The sequence below is a fragment of the Sceloporus occidentalis genome, unplaced genomic scaffold (assembly GCF_023333645.1).
Source record: "Sceloporus occidentalis isolate IW3139 unplaced genomic scaffold, rSceOcc1.0.p SCAF_7, whole genome shotgun sequence".
Taxonomy (NCBI): Eukaryota; Metazoa; Chordata; class Lepidosauria; order Squamata; family Phrynosomatidae; genus Sceloporus; species Sceloporus occidentalis.
In genome coordinates, this window is record NW_028316987.1 from 12,404,229 (window position 1) to 12,421,865 (window position 17,637).

The 17,637-nt window shown below is 42.5% G+C and overlaps 1 protein-coding gene across 2 annotated transcripts in view; it reads left to right on the forward strand.

Moving 5' to 3' along the window:
* LOC149309197 (SH3 and cysteine-rich domain-containing protein 2-like) overlaps positions 1 to 17,637 on the forward strand; it is a 52,857-nt gene that overhangs the window by 21,900 nt on the left and 13,320 nt on the right. Inside the window, exons 2-7 of one of the 2 annotated variants that reach the window (XM_089531931.1) lie at positions 4,342 to 4,633; positions 5,871 to 5,968; positions 7,078 to 7,225; positions 8,862 to 8,977; positions 12,086 to 12,158; positions 14,406 to 14,467. In XM_089531931.1, the coding sequence (XP_089388057.1) occupies positions 4,342 to 4,633; positions 5,871 to 5,968; positions 7,078 to 7,225; positions 8,862 to 8,977; positions 12,086 to 12,158; positions 14,406 to 14,467 (789 nt within the window). The remainder of the gene's footprint in view (positions 1 to 4,341; positions 4,634 to 5,870; positions 5,969 to 7,077; positions 7,226 to 8,861; positions 8,978 to 12,085; positions 12,159 to 14,405; positions 14,468 to 17,637) is intronic. The other variant, XM_089531932.1, reaches the window with a different exon arrangement.

Below are 17,637 nucleotides of genomic sequence, written 5' to 3' on the forward strand. Positions count from 1 at the left end.
ACTGAGTAATTGATGTAAAAATAACAACTGATGCAGTGCATTTATGGCAGTCATAAACCAGATCTCACTTATCGCCAAACAAGCCATCCATTTTGTCCTGCGCTTTTGTTACTCCATTTGTATGCCAACGAAAACAGTGCTTTGAAACACAGAAAGCTTATCACCTTCCTTCTGGTTGCTGCAAGACATGAAATAGCTGCCCACTGGAAGATGGGAAAACTCTGGAAAAATGGTAGACTAGACTTTGGAATACATGGTTATTTGAAAAACTTTCCTACACTATCAGTTCTTGTAATGGACAAAAGAAATCTCACTCTTTTTATGAGAACTGGCCAGCTCTTATTATGTTACCACTACTTCACATTTATCTATCACCACCAGAAACTGTTGACTTATGGAGAGACAATTTCTACTTGAATCCAACCCCATCATGAAAGGCTCCCCCAGTGAACTTTTGTGTTCATCCTAATCATACAACACCACCGGCATAACTGCCATAATGGAACTGCCCTAAGTGTTCCTTATATGTGTTTTCCTGATCACTTATATCCTAAACCTGTTTGAACATTTTGCTATTGTTGATGATTTAGTTCTTTGTGGAACTGAAATAAATAAAAGTTTTAAAAAACTACAGATCTCATTGAGTCGTGGAAGTTAAAGCACTGCATTAATTCTGCAGTGTAGATGTAGGCTGGGTCTCACTTTCCATTCCCAATATATAAAATGAGCTTAATAGTAGCCTGGATCAAAAGGACATGATGTTAACCATGGTGATTGCAAACTTCTTTCATAATTAGGAGTGCTTAGCAATTGTATTTTGTAGTTAATTGCTCCAGTTCTTGGTTCAGTGCTCTTATGCTCCTCATGCCTCTTCAAGCAGTGAGAAACTCCAGGGGACACTGTGCGATTTAGTTTCCTTTGGATGAGTCTTAGGTTCCCTTGTAGTATTTGTTTTATTTAGCAGAGGCAATGCACTCCTTGTTAGCAGCAACCAAAACAGCTTTCTAATCAGTCATCGCAGTCCATTCTCTCTTCTGACATTGTGCCACCAGCTGCCATGGGTAGAAAGAGTTTGGAGGAAATTTAGAGGTTATAATCCTCCAAACTTTCTGCCAGTGGCAGCTGGTGGCAAGCATCAATGTTAAGGGGTGTTCAATCTGCTCTGAGCTTTAGCCTGAACTGTCCGTAGTGCTGAATGTATCTTGGGGATAGGATGCATTATTTTAAAGAGCTACTGTGATAGCTTGAGTTTGGGAATATAGTTCTAGGACACCAGAGTTTGAATTCCTGCTCAGCCACCACTGGGTGACCCTGGTCAAGTCACACTCTCTCAGGCTACATGGAGGGCAATGGCAGACCTACTATGAATAAATCTTGCCAAGAAAACCCCATGATAGGTCACCATAGGTCAGAAATTACTCAACACACATATGCATCACCTTAGCTCCACGAAAGTTCAGATTGAAAGCTGGAGCAGATTCACCTCTCCATTAATGTCATAATCACCAGCTATAACCAACTTCTGCCCTCTTATTTTGGAGGTGGGTGAGTCAGTTTCCAAGCTTGTTTTATTTTTGTTTTTCTCATTAGAAAAGTTAGATGGAGATTTCCAGCTACCAGGAAATCATCCGTCATTAGCTCCCCACTGATCTGTGGGTTATCTGGAACTGCCAGCTTACCAAGAGCAGTCTCCCAAGATCTGTAATGCAATATTTCCTTACTCCCAGTAAACTTAAGATGGTTTCTTTAACACACACACACACACACACACACACACACACACACACACACTGGTTAGAGTTCTCTTGGTGACATATGCACATGTAATTCAGGGTTGTACACACATTCTTGGGAGAGGAGATTGCTCAAGGAGTTAGTCACTAGTTCCTCACTTAGTGTTCAGCTCCCATCCAGACAGCTTTCAAGCCTCAGGGTGTTTCCATGACCATTTGCTAACAGACAGAGGGAGAGGCAATATGGCAAAGCCCATTCTGGCTGCTGTTCTTTCACTGGTGAAGAGGAATTAGACTGTTTTCCTTTCTCTCCAGTGACAAACCTGCCTTTAAAGCTGCCTTCCAGAACAGAAGGAGTGCAGACCTGAGTGCGGAAAGCATTATGTGCCACATGTTCTGATGCAGAATTCCTGCAATCATTTCATTTATATCCCACATTTTAGCCAAAACATTTCAGATGGTATGCATGACTTTTGCCCTTCGGCATTTCTAATATTCTTTGCTGCTTAATGGGATGCTATTATAGGTTTTACCATTTTAAAAATGATCACTATCCCCCACTCTAATTCTCGCTATGGCTGGGTGCAGAAGGCCAGTTATGGGATTTTCATTTGCCCATATTCCCCTAAAGGAGCTGTAAACATAATCATCTTGAGCTCTTTTGCTGGTCACAGAATCCACTGGTATACTGGCCCTCTGTTGTGTAAACCAGTACTACTCAAAGTGGTGGCCCCTGAAGCAATGTGGTCCCTGAGCCATTGGCTGTGAATCTCTAGAATGTTTGAAGGAAAGGGAAAAAACATTGTACCCAATGGACACAAATGTGGTACCAGTCCCTGGCACATGGGGGGGGGGGATTTCAACCAGCCATATCAGATAGCTTGAGAAGCACTAGTGTAGACTAATCTGAGTTAGTTTGCGAGCTAAACTGTCACAGCTTGCTGAAGCTAGATGATGATAAAGGGCAGAGAATGAGCCTAGGGCTAACCTTGACAATGCCAGAGCCTGGCAGGCACGGACATTGTAACATCTGTGGCTGGCATTCTTCAGCAGAGCAAGAAGCAATGGGTTGTGGTTGAACTGAGCTGTCTCCTTTCCTTCAGGCCCATTAGATGCCCTGAGGGGGTTAATTGGTCCTTCTTGTCTCTGTCTCCCTGTTTTATTACAATCCCAGTGAAGCAGGTGGAAAGAACATGCAAGTTTGCCTTGCAGTGAATTAATATAAAGTGCCTTTCCTGTCTTGGGGCTATATATGCTTCCACTCCAGAAAGAGAAAGCAGCAGAGGAAGATGACTTTGAGATTAGATAAATGCCCCCACAGGCTTCAGCACCCGCTTCTCTTCCAGCTTTGCTTTTGCCACCTCACCTGACCTAATTGGGAAGCCTCCATAACAGGATTAAAGTTGTTTTTTTTCTTCCAGGCCAATAGACCTATTCAATGGTTCTGTAGCTTAAATTCTTCATGCATAGCCCAAATGCAGAGGTGGATTGTACAGGTGTGATAGGATGGCCATGCATTCTTACATTGTGCAACTGTCACTCCAACAGTTACCTACCACTCACTGAACCTCCTAGGCTTTACTACTATGCTTTTACTACATGTTAATATGATAGGGCTGGTACAATCTAAATAAGATCCCTTCTTTGCACAACTTCCAAGAAAGTCCAACCATCTAGCCTGGACCCAATGAAGTTGTTTCATCTGGCGGGTGTCTGTGTGCATGACCCCTGTAACCAGCCTCAGTCAACAGCCTGCCTGTAGCACTTTAAATCTGCTGAAGTTTCCTAATAGTTTCCAAAGTCCCATGTAGAGCGCACTACAGTAATCCAAGTGGAATGTAACAAATCATGAGTAACCATAGGCAGATCTGACTTCTCAAGGTGTGGCTATAGCTGGTACACTAGTTTTAATTATGTAAATGTACTCCTGTCACCACTGAAACTTGGCATCCAGGCTCAGTCCTGAGTTCAGGGCCAAGCTGAAATCCTGAGATTTCAGGGACAGTGTAACCCCATCCAGCACAGGATGAATCCCTATTCCCTGGTCTGCTTTCTGACTGACAAGGGTTACCGCTGTCTTGTCTGGATTAAGCTTCAGTTTATACATGCTCATCTAGTCCTTTACCAACATCAGATATTAGTTGAGTGCAGAAACAGCTGTACTTGACTAGCTAGGCTATTTGACCATTGTGTGACTGATAAAGGATGGCTTAGTCATTTGAGTGTTGGACTATGACTCTGGAGACCAGGGTTTGATTCCCAGCATGGCCATAAAATCCACTTGGACAAGTCACATGCTTTCCGCCTCAGAGGAAGGCAGTAGCAGATCTCTGAACACCTCTTGCCAAGAAAACCTTGGAAACAACTTGAAGGCACACAGCAACAAACAACAAGCGACTGATAAAACTCTCCACCTCATATTTTCATCTAAGCCATGAGATTTCTTATTTTAAGTCAGTTTTCAGAAGCTGTGGCTGCTGTTCTCATGATGGACAACATCCTGTAATTCCAGAAAATGAATGACAAATTTTGTGCCTCTGCAGTACGTTGCTCCAGATGTTGTGCCTTCTCTTTATTTTGTTTCTCTTTTCTCTTCCCATTTCTTCAGCTGCAGCGTTTCAAGCGCTCTCTCTCGCTCAAAACCATCCTACGGAGCAAGAGTGTCGAGAACTTTTTCTTGCGCTCCAACAGTGAGTTCAAGCTGCCCACAGATGTGCTGCTTAGCCCCCCAGATTCTGTGCCACCCCCGTCTCCCCCACCGGTGCCCACCGAAGCAGAGCGCTCTCCCCGAGCAATTCAGAGGTCCCTGGCACCCCTCAAGCCCATGAAAACCCACAGCTTCCAGGAGCACATCTTCAAGAAACACAACCCTTGTGAAATTTGCCATCAGCTTATTGTAGGTAAGTACTTGGAGAGCCTCTTTGCTTTGGTCTGTCTTAACACCCTAGTTCTGGCTAGCACATATGTGTGCACATATGTGAGTCCCTTCCTGGGAGAAAGGTGACATAGAAATAAATAAATAAAAATACATACATGCCTGTATACACACATGTCATCCCTCTTTCCTTTCCTTCCACATATTTTATTTTATTTAATTATTTATATCCTGCTTTATGTCAAAGAATCTTTTGGCGATGTACAATGGTATCAGTTTAACTAATTTAAAACAATGTTAAAAATAGAGTAAAAGACTAAAAGCATATGGAATAATTGGACAGGTTAGAATGAGACAGCTTAATTTAACACAATTTAAAACCATGCTCATGTGCAAATTTGGATAAAATCAATACACTGTGACTATTGGTTTCACAAATTGTGTATAGAAAAAAGCTTTCTTTGCAGAGTTGGTTTAGCACTGCTTCTTTGCATCCTGCTTTGGCCCTGGGTGTTTCTTAATTTTGTCTCTGGCTGCTTTATGGCAAATTGCTTCACGATGGACTCTACAGTAGACTCTCCCTAGCAAGTGTGGCCCTCTTGTTGTTGTTAAATGTTGTTAAGCTACAACTCACAATATTTGTCTCAACTGTTCTTGTTTGTGAGAAAAAATGGTGGCTGAAAGTAATGTATAATGTATAAAACTGTTACCTTAATAGCTGGAGGGGGGCTAAAGGCCAGACAACTTGATTTGGGGGGAATTGATTCACCTCTTGGGAATGAGCCCTGTGTCTGTAGATGTCTGCCCACTATCCTGTGCTCTGTGTGTGCGTGTTTGTGTGTTTTAAAGACATCTCAAGACTCCAGTTCTCATGAAGAAATTGACCCTGTAAAAAAATGTCCCTGAAATATCTCATTGCATGGGATAATTGGAAATGTGACACAGATGGATTTCTGTAGTTAACATATCCTCCCCAAAGCTTATGCATTTTACATGTGCTGGACTACAGCACCCATTAGAAGGGGGATAATGGGAGTTGTATTCCAGTGTATCTCGAAGGCACCAGGTTGGGGAATATTGGTATAACAGAACATTCTCTTCCTTTCATATGTGCTGATCTATTTTCCCTCTTCTTTTGGAAGCTGTCTCCCCACCTTGCAAAATACTATATACATACATGTGCCCACAGACCAATACACTCCAAAACTACCTTTGCACAATGTGTTATAGCTACCTTATGCATTTCTTTTGTTACTTCATAGGAAACTCAAAGCAAGGCCTGCGATGCAAGACATGCAAGTTTAGTGTGCATTTGTGGTGTTCAGAAGAAGTTTCTCATCAGCAGTGCCCAGGAAAGGCAGTAAGTGGCTGAATAATCCTATTACAGACTAGTGGCTGCTGGAAAAGGAACAGATGACATACAGCTTATGTATTTCTGACTAAACCTTGCTGAAGAGAGAAACACTGCAGTGTCTTCACACTATTCTACATGGCCTCATCAATAAATAACAATATGCCAGGAATCCTAGCTTAATAAACTACAAGTTGAAGGAACCAGATGCTTGTGTGCACAGCTCCTGCTTTGCTCCTCTCTTCAACCAAGTGGGCAACCAATCAGGAAAGGAAGAGCTCTGTGGGATATTTGAACCTGTGTTTATGATTAAGTCTACTCAAACAACCCAGGATCATAAACCAGGTTTTCTTGAGCAAACTGGCTTGTTTCAGTGTACTTAGGTAAATCTAGGTTGAGACATCTCACAAAGCTGTTCTCCTCCTAGCTTGCTTTCCTGACAGGAGGGCAAAATAGTCAACAAAATGATTTTATTCACATCATTCTGTTCATTTACATAACACTTATATGTGAATGTGGCATATGGAACAGTGAAGTTGCATACAGCTACTTCGGATAGGCAATTGTTTCATAGCTTTCATGTACATTTGAGAGTTCATTTTATTTATATAATTATACCTTCTACAAGAAGATGAAGGCAGCATTCTCTCTCTCTTTTTAGGCTCACAACAACCTTGAGAGGTAGATTAAGATGAGAGACAGTGGCTGATTTAGGATTACCCAATGACCTCAAAACTGAGTGTTGTGTTAAACCTAGGACTTGTTATTCCTACTCTAAAACTCTAATCACTTTAATATACTGCCACTACTTGCACGAACAATGTAACATTGGGGAGATCTGCAGATTTGCTTTTAGGAAAGGAGGAAAGTAGGAATCCTAATTTCTGGAGGCTGATTGGCAGAGTGTTACTGAATTCACAGTTTACGTGGGCTGTTAAATGCATAAGAGAGGTATGTAAAAAGTGGTTTTTAGTAACTGGCATAGAAAAGACAGAAGTGCTACCTCTCCTGTACTGCCAGGCTCCTCTCCTATATGGGATGGAAGAGGGGACACACTCTGGAGCTCCCACCTTCTGGAGTGAATCACCTGTGTTCTTCTTCTCACTTTTCTTCCTCAGCAAGCAACATCTTTCCGACGTAATCTCAGCTCCCCTATGCTGCTGCATGATCCACAGCCACAGCCAGTCACCACCACTACCACCACCACTACCACCAGTGCTACCACTGCCACTGCTTCAACCCCCCCGAAGGAGTCTCCTCCTGCAGGTAAGAGTGGAACAGTCTGCCATGGGATGGTGGATTATGGTGGACATGAAGACATTCTGGAGAGTAGATCAGACATCGTAAAGACCACTGGTCTTTTGAGTCCCAACAGTAGTGTAGTGGAGCCAGGGCATGAAGGGTCAAAGTTTTGGGATTCATTTATTTTTTATGAATAGGGACTATGACATTATCTACACACACACACACACACACACATCTTGGACTCCCATGTTCTTTCTCAATGCAGCTGTATCTACAGTAGCTGCAGAGGAAATAGATTTTCCAAGCAACTATTGTATAGTTATGAACTATATCCCTGCTGAATAATAATAATAATAATAATAATAATTATTATTATTATTATTATTATTACTATTACTATTACTATTATTATTATTTATATCCCGCCTCTCTACAAAATGCAATCGAGGTGGCTTGATCTTGGGTGGGAAAAACACCAGTGCCAGGGAAGGAGAGGGGTTTAATGTTTTTAAGCTTACCTGAACATAGAGAAAATTTGACTGTCAGGTTGTTCCAGTTAATTGTGAAACAAGGTTGTGGCTGTTGCTTGAAAATGGGAACAGATAGAAAACTGACAGGTGGAAATCTTCTTTCTCTTTCCATGAGTAATTTCACAAACCAACTTTCTTGTTGCAGTAAATAAAACTTTGAGCCACAAATGATTTTACATGTGGACTATTCTGAAATACTGATATAATAAATAATTTATTTTATAGTGCAGGAAGGCCTCCACCGCACATTGAAAACCATGTTACAGGGCTTGTGGAAGTCAGGCCAGAGGGAATCCAGCTCAGGAACAGGAAATATATGACTCAGTAATTGGACTGCAGCTCCCATCATCCCTCATAACTAAACAGGCTAGATAGTGCTGGGAGTTGCAGTCCAATAGTTTATTATGGTGCTCAAAGTGTTACACCACAGTCTGTGAAAATACGAAGCTCCCTTCCCTTATATCAGATCAGACCATTGGCCAATCTAGAACAGTAGTCTCAATTCTTGACTGGCAGCAGTGGTACTGCAGAATTTCAGGCAGAATTATTTCCCAGGTCTTTCTAGAGACCCTGGTATTGCATGGTGGTTTTCCAGCCAAAATAAAAACCAGACCCAACTTTACTTAGTTTCTGAAATTAGATGGAACTGGGATTGTTCAGGGTGGTATGGAGGGAAGAGAGTCAATGCAGACCCTAGTTGTCTTCTTTGATTGCCAACAGATCTCTAGCCTCTGAAGCAGAGGAGGGTCTGCCTATCTTACCTCTTCCCTGGTCCTTCTAACTGATGCTATTTTCTCAGTTCCTACAGCCCAGCATGGCCTAAATATCCTGATGGTACCAGATCCCATCTGATCTTGGAAGCTAAGCAGGGCCCACCATGTTTACTACTTGGATGAAAAAAAAACCCAACAAATACCAAGTGCTGTAGGCTATATTTCAGAGGAAGGAACTGGCAAAAAGCCTGAGTATTCTTTGCTTGTGAAATTAATGGAGTTGCTGTAAATCGACAGGTGACCTGAAGTCACACATGCATACACATACACACAAACATGACCCAATGTAAGGCAGATGCTATGTTTCATCCTCGTGTTGGAGAATCCAGCTCTGAATGGTCTTCCCTTTACCAGCAGGGACCAGTGGAAAGGTGGACCCCATTTATGAGACTCTGCGCTATGGCACTTCACTGGCTTACATGAATCGTTCCAGTTTCAGCAGCACCTCAGAGTCCCCCACCAGGAGTCTGGTATGGTTCTTCCTTAATGGGAGGATTGCATTTTGTTAGTCCAAGTTCTGGAGTTGTGTGTATCTGTGTGGGAGGTTCCAGAAGAAGATGGTGAGAGGAATTTGGCTGGAAATTTCTGGCTGGGAGAATGGGTGGTGACACTGGAAAGAAGTGGAACTAATGTCAAATGCTTGTGGGTGGGATAACATGATGGGCTGCTCAGATGGAAATCAAGAAAGCAATATCGACACAAGCTCATATCTAGCATGTATTCCACAGCGGGAGCAAGTGTTCTTTTGCCTCTAGGGAAAGCTCCAGTTCTACTTAAGAGATGTAATTGAAAATATCTAAAACCAAGTAATTAACAAGGCAAGGCAGGGGAAGTAGAAGAGAGGAATGGAATTAACTTCATTTTAATTACTCTGCTATCTCAATAATTCATATTTTTATGGGACACATGCTACCATTTTTGTAAAAGAAATTTATATTGTTAAATGACCCCATCCTCCTCAAATATCTTTGCTGCAAAGATGGAGTGTATGCGATCCAAGTCAAAATCCACCTGTGTTCTATAAGTGTCTTAAAGATAATAATAAGTACTTTAAAACTTTAGGCATTGTGCAAAACATAAAATGTTCAACAGAAATTGTGTCTACAAGCTTACATCCTAATTGCACAACAGGGGGAGGAAAATAAGCAAATATGAGTACCAGCTTTTATATCAAATTAGGGATGCATACCTGCACAATGGCCATTTGTCTCAGTATCTCCCAGCCTGTTGTCCTCCAGATGTGTTGTAAACCAATATATCTGGATGGCATCAGATTATGGCAAGGTTGGGCCTAAGTACAGATGAAATGGAGCTAATGTGTCCCTTCTGTGTCATTGTGAGCAGAGAGAGAGACTGCTTTAGACAAGAAGCAGTCCTAGTAGTCTACGAGTTGAACACGAGTCCTAGTAGACCACAAGTTCAACATGGGTTAACAGTGTGATGCAGCAGCAAAAAAAAAAAGTCAATGTGATTCTAGGCTGTATCAATAGAAGTATAGAGTCTAGATCAAGGGAAGTAATAGTGCCACTCGACTCTGCTTTGGTCTGGCCTTACCTGGAATACTGTGTCTAGTTCTGGGCACCAGAGTTCAAAAAGGATGTTGACAAGCTGAAGTGTGTCCAGAGAAGAGTGACCAAAATGGTGAAGGATCTGGAAACTATGCCTTGTGAGGAAAGACTTAGGGAGCTGGGGATGTTTAGTCTGGAGAAAAGAAGGTTAAGAAGTAATATGATAGCCCTGTTCAAATATTTTGAAGGGATGTCATGCTGAGGGTGGAGCATGCTTGTTTTCTGCTGCTCCAGAGAATAGGACATGAAGCAATGGGTGCAAACTACAGGAAAACAGATTCCACCTTAACATTAGGAAGACCTTTCTGACAGTAAGAGCTGTTCAGCAGTGGAACACACTCCCTCAGAGTGGTGGAGTATCCTACTTTGGAGGTTTTTAAACAAAGGCTGGATGGCCATCTGTCAGGTGTGCTTTGATTCTGTGGTCCTGCATGGCAGAGGGTTGGACTGGATGGTCCTTGTGGTCTCTTCCAACTCTGTGATTCTAAGAGCAATTATCCAGTGTTTGGGCTTCTGCTCTCATGTTGCTAAAGCTATGTCAAAAGGTTTTTGCCTACATCTGGGGGGTGGAAACCTGTAGCTTGTTAGACTGCAGCTCTCAGCATTCTCTACCATTGCCTATGCTGGGTTGAGCTCCTGGGAAAATAATTGGGAAGTCCACATGACTTGTACCCTGGCCTACATAGTCTGGTTGTCCTGTATGATTCCAAAGATTGCCAGCCCAGTTTTTGGAGTGGGCTGGGTATGATGCTTTTATCATCATCATCATCATCATCATCATCATCATCATCATCATCTATTAATATCCTGTTTTCCCCCCAGAACTGGGACTCAAAGCAGCTGGTAATTTAAAAGACAATGATACAATTAAAGCATACAAAAAGAGAGCATTAAAATAGAATTAAATTATTTGCAATATTTAAAAAGTCAACTTCAATTTAAAAAAAACAAAATCCAATTTAAAAGAGTTTAAAATGCTCTTAGAAGCATTAAAGTTAAACAGTACATGAGCATGATACCTTACTTGGAAGATCTGGGGCAGTTGGTAAATCCATTAACATGTGACCAATGTATTAAATTTCAATTTTGCAGCTGAATCATAGAATCAATTGGAAGAGACCACAAGGCCATTCAGTCCAACTCCCTGCCATGCAGGAACTCAGAATCAAAGCTGCTCCTCCCACAGTTGCTCCCAGGCATGGTGGAGCTCTCCCAGGGATGAACCCTGTCTAGCTCTAGGAGAGCTTTCATACAAGTTAGAGGAGCTACAAAGGGGAGGGAGGGGGCTGAACTGAAAAACCTACAGTAGATTCACCATCCAAATGGCCATGGATCCACTGGTCACCATGGGTACACCTCATATTCATCAAGCTTCTGCTGCCCATTCATTTGCCTCTCAATTTGGACCCAATTTGCAAGACAGGAGAAAGCTGTGGCTTCTTTATTCTTTATTCTTCTTACTTTCTTAGGCCTGTTACAGACAGCCAAAATAAAGCTGCTTCGAGTCACAGTGGAGGTATGGTGTTTCAATGATGCATGTGTCCTAAGAGTCCAAAAGTCGCACCAAAGCCATGCTCCAGCCCTAAGGACTGGAGCGTGGCTTTGGTGTGGCTTCTGGACTCTTAGGATGCATGCATCATTGAAACACCATACCTCCATTGTGACTCGAAGCAACTTTATTTTGGCTGTCTGTAACAGGCCTTAGAGAGGCAGGTGAATAAGCAGTAATATCAAGAAGTGGGAGCAGAGAGAAAAGAATGTTAGGGAGCTCCAGGAACTGATAACAGGACCCCATGCTGGAGGGTGGGGCTCAGCAGATGCCCAGCAGTGTTATGTCTTGATGCCAACTCTGAGCAATTGTGATTTCAAACTATGCCAGTCAGCTGTACCACATGAGCAGAGCAGGACCAGTCACTGGAGCCACAGTCCCTTTACCACTTATGCTCAGACATGTATGTATACTGACCTCCTGCTCAGTTCTTCTCATTCTTGCATTTCCATTTCTCCTAGAATGAAAAGGATGAGGGGGCTGAGGACACAGAAGCTGCTGGCCAATCAGCAGAGGAAACCCAGGCTGATAATGGTGAGCAGGACCTCCATTCTTTCATTGGAACCAGACAGATAAAAACATACCAGAATGATAGCCCATTTTGTTGCCCTGTGCAAAAGTTACCCCCCTATGCAGAGGAAATGCACAGATAGGGATACAAGATAACCTGTGCTTGCCTGACCCTGGAAATCCTTGACTCCTGCAGGCTTTCTGATCCTCTTGACTTTTGCACATTTAGTAAAGGGTAGATAACTTCAGTGGGTCTGGGAGGGAACTCTTTTCTCTTCTTGTTTTGGTTCCTCCTGAGGCAGAAGTGAGTTTTAAACAAGATGGAAGTATGTGGCCCTCTAGAAGTTAGACTGCTACTCCCATCTTTCCTAGCCATAATAGCTAATGGTCTAAGGCTACATGTATTCTGCTCCTGATATTAAAAAAAAAGTCCAATTTTACTGAAGCTGCTATTGAGTAGTGCTCTGCCTATCTAGAACCAACATTTTCAGCAAAAGCAGAAGTGCTTGGTCTCTGTAACATTAGTCTTATTTCTTGTCAAAAATGTGCTTCTGTTTTAACATGTACAATATAACCCTATTCTGCATATTTCTGTTTGGAAAATTGGAGAAGTGTGGCACAAGACTCCTTGTTTATGTCTGCTCAGAAGTGTGTCCCACTGAGTTCAATGACACTTCTTCTAAGAAGTAAATATAGGATTGTCAGCTTAACAGCTGGCCTGTCAGAGTCAATTTGTAAGGAAATTTAGTTAATTGTCACACAAAATAGAGAGTCATTGTAGCGTAATGATTTTAGTATTGCACTAAGACTCCAGGAGACCAGGTTTTGAATCCCTGCTCAGCTATGGATACCTGCTGGATGATCTTGGAAGAACCACACACTCAGATAGTGTCTGCATGGGCCGAATAGCATGGCCTCCCTCCAGCCTTGTGGAGATCAGTCCTGATAACACAGGGTCCAGTCTTCAAATCTGGTTTGAACAAAAACCAATTAAAAGTAGTTTAAAAAAAACAAAAAACAAATCTGGTTTGAACTGTCCAGACAGTGTGCAGACAGTTCAGCACTGAACCCACTATATACCCTCCCTTAAGTTGAATTTTAAAAACATCATCTCCAGAACAAAGGCAGATGGCTGTTTAAAATGTGCCCTGCTGTGTCAGCCACTGCCTCCAGCTCAGGTCTGTCCCTCTGAGATCAGAACCACTTGCCCAACCATGTGACTGATGTTGGGCACCTCGTTTTTGGCCTCAGAGGCAGCAGCAGACAACACAGTATGACAAGCATGTGAACAGCCACCTGTTGTCACTCCAGAGTACCCAGATAACGGGGTTGTGAGGTCAGCTTTGGGGCCATAATACTCCAGACTGCTCCTGGAGCATCTGACCCATGCAGACACCACGTCAGTCTCAAAGGCAGGCAGTGGCAAGCCTCCCCTGAATAAATCTTGCCAACCCCCTCCCATGATAAGGTCAACATAGCAAGTCAGCATTGATTTAAAGGCCCATTAAAAAAAAAACCAAAAAGAGATGAATATGATCTCTTGCCTTTGTTGCTTGCCTTCAAGTCATTTCCAAATTATGGCAACCCTAAAGCAGTCCTTTCTAAGGATTTTCTGGGGCTGAGAGTACTATATATGATTTGCCCAAGGCCACCTACTGGTTTTCTATGACTGACTAGGGAATCAAACCGTGATCACCAGAGTTGTAGTCCACTGTTCAAACCACTATACCATGTTGGCTCTCTTTATTGCTTTCTTTTATTCTTTAGGCAGGGGAGGTGGCATCAATATAAAGCTGCCAAATATTTCAACTGATTTCTATAGGCAGTTCTCACTTCTGCCTTGAAGGAGAAAGGAGACTCCAAAAATCAGAAATCAGGCCCTGTAAATGAGTCTAGCTATGGGTCTATGGGTTTGTACCCAAGACATTTTGCTGCCTGAGGCAGAGCAACAGATGGCATTCCCTTGCCAGTCAAAATCTATACTACACAAAGAAGAAAATATAAATAAAAATGGTTAGATCCAGATTTATTTACAGTAGAATCAATGAAATCAACTGGACTTATATTAGTCTCAATGCAGCCCAATAATAACAAATTAAAATGTATTATCATTCTGCTTATTGTTAGTGCAAGTCTGCAGAATGCCTTGTAACCCCCAGTGTCAACAAGGTATCCTTTTTTGGAACGATGTGAGAGAGATGAAGACTGTATGTACTGCAACATTGCCCAAGATCTTGAAATGTCTATACTCATTTCTCTTGTTTCTTTCAGTTTTCTCAGAACCAGCAGAGAATGAGGGCACTGCATCAGAAGAAAAGAGCCCAGAACAGCAGGTGAAAAGCATACCACTTTGTACTAAGATGTGGATTGGGGACAGTGCATCCACAAAATGTTTGAAAAATTGATCAAATAATCCAAGAAGAGAGAGAGAGAACATACTTATTTTTTAAAAAATGCCAAACACAAACATTGTCCCCTATAACTCAGGTTTAAATACAGGATTGCATGGAAAAGCACACTGACTTATGTTTTAATACACCAGTTTCAATTGCTGTCCTTTCTTTAGGAGAGTATTTAATACCACATCTCTTGAATAAAGGGAGTTGCTGGAAAAAAAACAACCTGCCCCTCTTTAAATTGTGTGTTACCTACCATAATTGCATGTACAACTAAGTGGCCATAGAGAGAAACATTGTTTGTGTTGACAGCCATTTTGAATTTCCCAGTATTAAAAAAACTCAAGACAGAGCATTCTAAGGAAATAAAAAATGGTGGCTGTTTTGACTTTCCTCCCTCCAAATTTTTTTGCCTCACCTGTGAAATAGAATTAAAACAAAATTACTCACTTCCATACCCCCCATACACATTTCACAGGTGAAAACTGGGCCATCTCTGGCCAAGCAACATCATTGTGGTCAAGATGGGAAAGGGTTTAAATGAGGAAGAGCACGCAAGCCAGAAGAGGCTGCAGTAGTTTGCTTTTGCCTAAGCCTACTGTATGTGGTGGCTTAGTGGTTAAGGCGCTAATTCTGACGATTGTAAGATCGGAAGGTTGGCAGTTTGAGGCCTGAGTGCTGCATGATGGGGTGAGCTCCTGTCACTAGTCCCAGCTTCTCCCAACCTAGCAGTTTGAAAGCATGCAAATGCAAGTAGATACCTTCTCACTTCAGTGCAATCATGCTGGCCACATGACCACTGGATTCGTCTTCGGACGACATTGGCTCTTCAGCTTAGAAATGGAAATGAGCACTGCCCCCTACAGCTGGTTACAACAAGACATTCATGTCAAGGGACTATCTTTACTTTTTACCTTTAAGCCTACTGGGCAGGCAAGATTGTGCCCCTCCTCTCCTCTCCTCTCTCCTCCTGCTGAATTAATTGAATAGAAACTATTTTTGCACTTTGAACTGAGGGGCTCAACAGAGATGCCACCCCTTTCTGCCCTGGAAGCAGGCCACGGCAATCACATGTACAGCACAAAAAGCGGCTTCTTTTTGTGTTGTAGAAGAGCCGCCATAACTGCCACGGCATACCCTTATGACACTGCTCATGCTCAGTGCTGTTTAGGCGCTGCGCATGAGGGGCATCACCATAGCACGCTCTGTCTGTACGGAAGTGTGCCAAGATGGCACCCAGGGTGCGCAGTAGGGTTTCTGAGCATGTAAACACTCAGCCCCTGCGCAACCCTAGTTCAGGCCCAGGCTGGCACAAAGTGCTGGTCTGTCTAGGCCCTGAAGTAAGGCTGAGGACAAGGAGGGAAATGGGAGGACGAGAAAGAAACTGGGATATTTTAGAAGCAGCTGAAAAGTGGGGTGACAGAGGATTAATTGGGACTGCCCTTGCCAAATGGGAACACTTAGAGGGTATGCACTTCAATACAGGTGAAATGGCTGAGAATAATTCCTTGTCAATACAGCTCTCATTTATGCATATACTACCAGCTTCAGTTCCACACTTTTTAGTGCAAAATTGAGCACAATCCTATATTTTTGTTTTACTTTAAATATTTATTTATGTACTGCCTTTCTCCAAGAACAGAAATACAAAAAATAAATGTACAAGAAATTAAAAAATAACAAATAAAGATCAGAATCCTATTGGGCAGTTGGGAATGAGTAAGGACCATAGTTATGGTGCTGCTCAGTGAATCCCATTCCGATCCTTCAATTTCTACTTACCAAGCAGCAGTTGCTGTGATTGATGGGAATCTGTTGCCCTGTCACTCGGGAAGCAGCTAGTTGACATTCCCACCTGCTCCCAGAAGCAATCTTGGATGTGACAGACAGAAACAGGACCACTGTCACAATTCCCTCTCATGCCAGAGATTGCTCTCGCAAGTGTGGTTAAGACCATCAACCAAGTGCTTCTAAGTTACAGGGAATAGACTTCTGTCAGTCTCAACAATTGCTGCCAGTTAAGGGGAGATTGAGGAACTTTCACAGTCCCTAAACTAGGGGCTACTAAGGATTGTGAATACAAAACAGTCACAATTGTGCAGCCTTAGGTTATGCATTTGTAACTGCCCAAAAAGGATTCTAGCCATTGACATTAAATACATAGAAACAGTGGTCAAGATCCAGTAGTGTGGATTAAAATGCTTCTGCCATGGCAAGCTCCCTGCAGTCTCCAAACTCCTAATAAAACCTGCTCTGTTGGGTTGGGAAATCCTTTGGAGCAGATTGTTGTGCCATGGTGAACAGTAGTGGAAGAGGAAGAAAGTTCTGGTTCTTCTGGTGTTGGATTAAATATAAGACACAGTCTTCACTCTGTCTTCTGTCTCTCTGTTGATAGATAGGCAGGCAGGCAGGCAGATAGACAGACTGGAGATTAACTGCAGCTCCTGCTGCATTGCTGTTTGGGGAGCTATGAGTAATGTATTCTAAAAACATAGCACTACTAATAAAACATTCTAAAAGGGCAGGATAAAAATATACAATTTGACTTAACACTTTTGCTAAAAGTAGAAAGAGTAGGGATTCATTCCCAGCTCTGAGGGAGTGGGGTCCAATAGTCCTAGATGTGTTTACTCATAAGTAAGTTCCCCTGAGATGAGATTAGTGAAGTTTACTGTGTGGGGGATTGTAACCTGACGCAACAATCTTGTACCCACTTTTGTGAGAATAAGCCCCATTGGTGAGACTTATTTTTGAGTAAACAACAATAATGTTGCATTGCCTGGTGGAAGAGCAGGAGAAGGAGGACTGGGGGTTGACATTCTTATTTCAGAACCATCTACGGTAGAGGGAAAATTGTGCAACTCACAGGGCTCAAGGGCCTTATGGAGGGAAGGGGCTTTTGGGCAGCTTATTTAGCCCCCACTTTTTACTGACAGGAAAAAAACCCCAGCAGGAAATGGAGAATTCTGTCTCAAGGACTTGCAATTCTCCTATAAATTGCTATTTTCTGCATTCTTCATCCCTTCTCTGTGTCCATGATTACATTCTTGAACCCCAGAGATGGCCTTCCAGCCATTTCCATTTCAATCAAAGTGCATGGCTGTGAG